Source organism: Ranitomeya variabilis, chromosome 6, assembly GCF_051348905.1.
Source record: "Ranitomeya variabilis isolate aRanVar5 chromosome 6, aRanVar5.hap1, whole genome shotgun sequence".
NCBI lineage: Eukaryota > Metazoa > Chordata > Amphibia > Anura > Dendrobatidae > Ranitomeya > Ranitomeya variabilis.
The window spans coordinates 327,171,144-327,178,154 of record NC_135237.1 but is presented as its reverse complement, the minus strand read 5'-3'; the positions used below and the strand labels follow the sequence as shown (position 1 = coordinate 327,178,154).

Sequence of the window (7,011 nt, the reverse complement as noted above, 5' to 3'; positions counted from 1 at the left end):
CATTACTGAGAGAAGGGTGGGAATAGTGGGGGATGGGATGAGGGACTCCAGAATGACTAAGCTATTGACTTGTGACTTAGATATTGATATTACTCACGTCAGGAGCTGTGAGAGCAGCTATGCAGGACAATGTAATACCACCAGTCAGTCTACCCAGCACAGAAGACCTCCAGACACCCCCTTTTTTCTTTATTTGATGGGGAGACAATACAGAGCCCCTTACCACCCAAACCTTGTCCTGTTATTGGCTCCATTTTTTCCTTGTAAGCCCTCCTCCTGCCCCATCCCCATTACATCATCCATCCCAGAGACAGTGCAAGTGAATGGGAGAGACGGGTGCGTCGTCAGGAGAGTGGAGGAGGGTCCATCATCATCATCATCCTGCCTACCCTGAATATCCATATATCAGTGTGAAGGAGCAGCCTCGCCAGCCCAGACACCGGCAGCAGGAGCGTGCACAGGAGCCGCAGCAGAGGACGGGCTGACCCCAGCACAGGAGCCGCAGCAGAGGACGGGCTGACCCCAGCACAGGAGCCGCAGCAGAGGACGGGCTGACCCCAGCACAGGAGCCGCAGCAGAGGACGGGCTGACCCCAGCACAGGAGCCGCAGCAGAGGACGGGCTGACCCCACACCCGCAGCAACCATGCGTGAGATCGTGCACCTTCAGGCTGGCCAGTGCGGCAACCAGATCGGCGCTAAGGTAAGGTGGATCGCCCTTCAGGTGTGTGCCATGGGGGCTTGTACTATGGGGGGGCTTAATAAACGCTGACTAGATGGGGTGTTCTATGTGTAACATTAGCGTCTCTGCCGGTGGAAGTGATGTGCAAGGTGGTCCTCCATGAGCAGGCACTGGGTGGGGTTCTCAGGCACCTTCTTCACTAGTTATGGGGGGAGGTGTGTTGGCTCTTTGTGCTAGGCGCTGAATTGAGCTTTCTCAAAGGTTGTCCTGGCAACACAACATGTCGGCTTTCATTGTATCCTTATGTGTAGCAGCAAAATGTCACATAGTTGTATATAATAAGCAATGAGATGAGGGTCTGATCGTAGTTACCATCTGGGGGGATGATCTGATGCACCAGCTTCCCTGATAATCCCCAATGTGCAGGTCTGCAGAGAAGACCCCATTACAGGGGATATGAGGGTCTGGCTGTGTGAATTGCCCTCTGCCATGAGGACATGCTCGGTTCCTTCCCCATCCGATGCTCTGCACCTGCAGACTATCGCACTGGGTGTGGTGCCGTCACTCTGCTCATTCACCATGTGGCTGATTGTACAGCGCCGTCTCCAGATAACAATCCTGATAAATGAGCATCGGATGTTTAAGGAATAAACTGTAAATAGGAATGAATACATCAGTGACGGCTCCTTTTCCTCTTTATTCTGGTGGCTGGATTTGGACATTCTTTATTTTTCCTTCACGCCATTGATCACAATCTTATCCACTGCTGTCTTGAGATAAAAGCAAATATTAAAAATGCTGATTTTCTTCTTTTCCTCCAGTTTTGGGAGGTTATTAGCGATGAACACGGCATTGATCCTACCGGCAGTTACCATGGCGACAGTGACCTGCAGCTGGAGAGAATCAATGTCTACTACAATGAAGCCTCCGGTAATCCGACGTCTACTTCTGTTGGAGGTCTATGTGTTAGATGTTCATCGCTATAAGGCTTTTCATCAATCAAGTTTAAAATAATTTATCTTCTATCCACAGGAAATAAATATGTCCCCCGCGCCGTCCTGGTGGATTTGGAACCCGGCACAATGGACTCCGTGCGATCAGGACCATTCGGGCAGATTTTTAGACCCGACAACTTTGTATTTGGTTAGTATTTCTGTTATCATGGTTGATTCCTGACTAGCAATAGTGTGAGATACCCTTCTATAAGGACCAAAGCGGAAATGGGTTAGGATCAAAAATTCTAAAATTGCATAAAGTACAGTAATTCAGATGAGATTATGGAAGAAAAATAAATAAATTTTAAATCCTAAATTTTACTCTAGGATTACTTAGGGAACGGACTCCCTTTCTCCGTTAGGATTGACCGGTAATAATCCAATATTTTTCCTGTGATCTAGGACGCCATTGCTGTTCTATTCATTGATAAATCTATCGTTATAGCTCCATAATCTCATTTTATGTCTTTACACTTTCATTATGTTGGGTCAGACCCAGTGTTCTGGTCACTTGTATTTGTCAATGGTCTTTTGGTGATTTCTTATAAAGGAGGTTGAGAAATATTTACAGTTACAGAAATGAACATGAGCAAAACTGTAGTTGAAATTGGCGTCACAAGTTAAACAATGGAATTTAATATATTTGACATATTTTCCCTTTCCTCAGTGATATACTAATGGAAATTTTGGGCACTTCTGTTATAGGGGTTACAATACAATGCAAGTGTACTGAGCGAGGCTGCGCGCACTAGGTGGCTTCTGCCCAGGAGTATGTATAACGCATACATCATCGCCGCTCCTGGCTGTGACATCGGCGAATCCTCGCTACGTGTAGTGCATGTGTTGGGGGGATTCATAAGTCTGCAGTCACTGTGTGAATTATCAATTTAGACTGGACAACACCTTTTAAGTAATTTCATACAAAACATTTCTACCACACATGGCTCTAGTACAGAGACCACCCATATGCACACCTGGATTTTCAGACAGACAATGAAGGAATTTATCAAGCTAACTGCATAAAAAAAATGCAAAAGTGGTCTTTCTATTCTTTGTACATCAAGGGGGCGCAAATTAATCAAAGCAGGTATGGCTTAACAAGTGACGTGTGCTCCAAAGAATGTCGCAGTTTGGTGCAAATATCTGGCCTGACGTAAGCCAACTGATAGGTGGTGTAAATTTTGAAAAGACATTCTAAAGATGAGCCAGTATCCACTTCATACAAATGCCAAAACTTCATTGTACCACTAGTTGCTTTCTTCAACCCCATCTGGAATGGAATCCACGAGCCCTGCTATGTCGACCTGTGGATTATTGGCCATTGCGGCACTCAAATGCTCTCCATGGGAAGCAGGTTTTTGAATGTCCTCTCACTGCTCGATAAAGCACAGCCAGGGGCGTAACTATAGGAGGTGCAGGGGTTGCAATCTCACCTGGGCCCTGGAGCTCAGGGGGGCCTAAAAGATGCAGTCTACCATTTTAAGAGACAATATTAAAGACCTATGATAGTTGGGGGGCATTAGAGCCCATGGCCTTCAAGTTCCACCACTGAGCATAACCCATTTCCTACAATGTTTGTACCGAGGCATTAAGGCTGTGGTCACATTATGAGCTTTTGATGTTGCAGAATTTCTGCACCTATTATTTAAATTAGGTTATGGGTACACTGCACTTGAAACCGCTAGATATGCTTGCTCTACTGTGCACAATGTTTTAGTCATGTTATTTATCTGATCTTTTAACCACTATCTTGGACTTTCTATTTATTCACAAATTAGAAGTTTTGTTTGTTCAAGTATCCAATTTCTGCATTGATGGTTCTGGCTACCTTTTTGGCTGCTAATCTTGGATCTCTTTAGCATCGTGGCAAAGATCTACCTACAGGAACAAAGTGGATTTTTTTGTTCACCAGCACAAATGAACAATATTGGAAGACTACACAATATTCCTATGTGGGCTGCTGAACAAAATATCCACTCTGTTTACTGAAAGTTGTAGTTCCTTGCCATGCTGCTAAATAAGACCCAAGATTGGCAAGCAAAAAAGCCAACTGGAAGCTGCCATGGACCACTCGGAACAGATATATTCGATAGGATTTAATATCTTGTGACTGTTTGCTCATCCAGCGTAACTACATTCAAAAATCTGCTTTCCATGATCAGCTTTTAAGTTTGTGTGCTGAGAAGGTTAGGATATGCGTTGAACTAGATGGACTTAGTCTTCCTTCAACCCTAAGAACTATGTTACTATGAAAAGACCTACATTCTACAAGTCTAGATAACAAGACTCATTTATTCCATTCCAAACAAGACAGGTTCCCTTTAAGGCCTTGAAGAAAGCAAATAAAGGTACAATTCATGAATCACCATTAGGTCTCTTTCACATGTCAGTGTGTCCTGTACATGTGGTGACAGTTTTCACACGTACCTGAGACTCTTACACAGGTATACTCATTCAGATGAATGGGTCTGTGCACATGTCTGTGTGTTTCCTCCGACCTTGTGTTCGTGGGCAAAGTACGCTGACATGTTCGTTTTCTAACAGTAGCACGGACCACAAAATGTCCCACACACGGATGACATCCGTGTGTCATCAGTGTGACACGTACTAGCACCTGGGAAGCAGTGGTACAGTTAGTGCTACTCTGCGGCGACGGATTTTGAAGACTGCTCTCATGATTCTCCCCTGCTTTGCCAGCGATCAGCGCGAGCAAAAGATAATGGTGGGTGAGAGTTATATTCAACTGATAACAGCGAGAGCAGACGGCGGCTGATGGGACTATTACTCCCATCAGCCTACACCAGCTGCCAGTAATAACAGTGAGAGCAGGTGGTGGCTGATGGGAGTATTCATCAGCCTGCGCTATAAATCAATAAATAAACCAGCGTGTTCCTCTATATTTTTTATAACTAGCTAGGTAAAATTGACGGCTGCAGGCTGCAACCCTCAGCTGTCAGCTTCAGCACGGATATCAAAAATAGAGGGGTCCCCATGCTGTTTTTTTTTATGACTATTTAAAATGATTTAAAAAACCGGCATGTTGTCCCCCCTCCATTTTTGACAACGAGGCTTGCTAAAGCAGACAGCTAGGGGCTGGAATTCTCTGGCTGGTAAGGGTCCATGGATACTGACACCCCCCCCCCCCCCCAGGCTAAAAATAGCAGCTCTGAACTGAAGCTGAACTGCGGTGATCTCAGCTCCATGGGAGTCACTGAGTTAATCGCAGATTTTGGATCTGCGGTGAACTCACTGAGCTGAATTTACCAGCTTGAGAATATCAGCCCCCAGCTGTCTTCTTTAGCAAGGTTGATTGTCAAAAAAATGGGGGTCCACAAGCAGTTTTTTAAAATTATTTATTTAAATCATTTAAAAAAAAAAAGTGTGGGGACCCCTCTATTCTTGATAACCAGCCTTGCCAACGCTGACAGCTGAGGGTTGCAGCCCGTTCCTGTCAGTTTTGCCTGGCTGGTTATCAAGAATACAGGGGAACCCACCCTGGTTTTTTTTTTTGTTTTTTTTCATAGCGCAGGCGGCAGCTGATGAATACTCCCATATTGCATTGCATAGCATATCTTGCTAGGACTCATTAACTGAATATAATTTATTTTCATTTTAGGTCAGAGTGGTGCTGGAAACAACTGGGCCAAAGGTCATTACACCGAAGGAGCAGAACTGGTAGATTCAGTTCTAGATGTGGTGAGAAAAGAAGCTGAAAGCTGTGACTGCCTGCAGGGTTTTCAGTTGACCCATTCCTTAGGTGGTGGCACTGGTTCTGGTATGGGCACACTGCTCATCAGCAAGATTAGGGAAGAGTATCCTGACCGAATCATGAATACATTTAGTGTGATGCCGTCACCCAAAGTCTCGGACACTGTAGTTGAACCATACAATGCCACTCTTTCTGTACATCAGTTGGTGGAAAACACAGATGAAACCTACTGCATAGACAATGAAGCTCTTTATGACATCTGCTTCCGCACTTTAAAGCTAACAACACCAACTTATGGTGACCTCAATCATTTGGTATCTGCAACCATGAGTGGGGTAACAACCTGCCTTCGTTTTCCAGGCCAGCTCAATGCAGATTTACGAAAACTGGCTGTCAATATGGTGCCTTTTCCACGACTGCACTTTTTTATGCCCGGCTTTGCTCCACTTACTAGCCGTGGCAGTCAGCAATACCGTGCCCTGACTGTGCCAGAACTGACACAACAAATGTTTGATTCCAAGAACATGATGGCGGCTTGTGATCCTCGTCATGGACGCTACCTCACTGTGGCTGCTATCTTCCGAGGAAGAATGTCCATGAAGGAAGTCGATGAGCAGATGCTCAATGTCCAAAACAAAAACAGCAGCTACTTTGTAGAATGGATCCCCAATAATGTGAAGACCGCTGTGTGTGACATTCCACCACGAGGCCTCAAAATGTCTGCCACATTTATTGGCAACAGCACTGCCATTCAAGAGCTATTCAAGAGAATCTCAGAGCAGTTTACAGCTATGTTCCGCCGAAAAGCCTTCTTACATTGGTACACAGGAGAAGGAATGGATGAGATGGAATTTACTGAAGCTGAAAGCAACATGAATGATCTGGTATCAGAGTACCAACAATACCAAGATGCCACTGCTGATGAGCAAGGAGAGTTTGAAGAGGAAGAAGGAGATGATGAAGCTTGATGATAAGAAAGGCTTTTGTTTCTTAGAAATACAAGGCACAGTTTCTAAATAGCTAGTATGAAGTCTACAGCAGAATTGTGTTTGAGCATGTGTTTTTCTTTTCCATTGGCAGTGACGTCAAGATCGTTGTCTTTTTTTTACCTTAACAATGTTGAAAGTTGTTTAGGCTCTCCTAATTCGGGAGAAGATTTGTACTAGAAGGATGTAGAAGTGATTGACTGCTCTTAGATGTTGTTTTGCACTGGAGATCATAAAACAAAAGTTTTTGTCTGTGCAGTGTTGTCTGGCTTATTTATTTATCTTTTCTTTTATGTTGTGATAAAACTGTCAATACCTCTTTTCCAAATACATAATTTTATCAATATCTATTAAAAGTTAACAACCATTAAATATTCACACACAATAAATTACCTGTGAGCTTCAGGCCAAACCACCCCCAAATATGCCCAATGCGTAGTGATGGATGCAGGTATGACAGAGAAAAATCACCAAAAATTGCTCAGACCGATACCTATTGACTGGACTGCAAATACAAAGAACCCACCTGTACAGTTAATATCTGCTATCTATCTAACCATACCTTAATAAAAGGAGTGAGTTACACAAAGGAAAAAAGAACCTTCTCACCTAGTTGCCAAGTCCATATCATACCAGTCCAT

At 44.1% G+C, this 7,011-nt stretch overlaps 1 protein-coding gene across 1 annotated transcript; it reads left to right on the top strand.

The window, feature by feature from the left end:
* Window positions 1-292: 292 nt before the first annotated feature.
* LOC143782394 (tubulin beta-2B chain) lies at window positions 293-6,626 on the top strand. Its single transcript, XM_077269792.1, has 4 exons — window positions 293-701; window positions 1,502-1,610; window positions 1,713-1,823; window positions 5,292-6,626. The coding sequence occupies exons 1-4, from the start codon at window positions 645-647 to the stop codon at window positions 6,350-6,352; spliced, it is 1,338 nt and encodes a 445-aa protein (XP_077125907.1). The 5' UTR covers window positions 293-644; the 3' UTR covers window positions 6,353-6,626.
* Window positions 6,627-7,011: the final 385 nt, after the last annotated feature.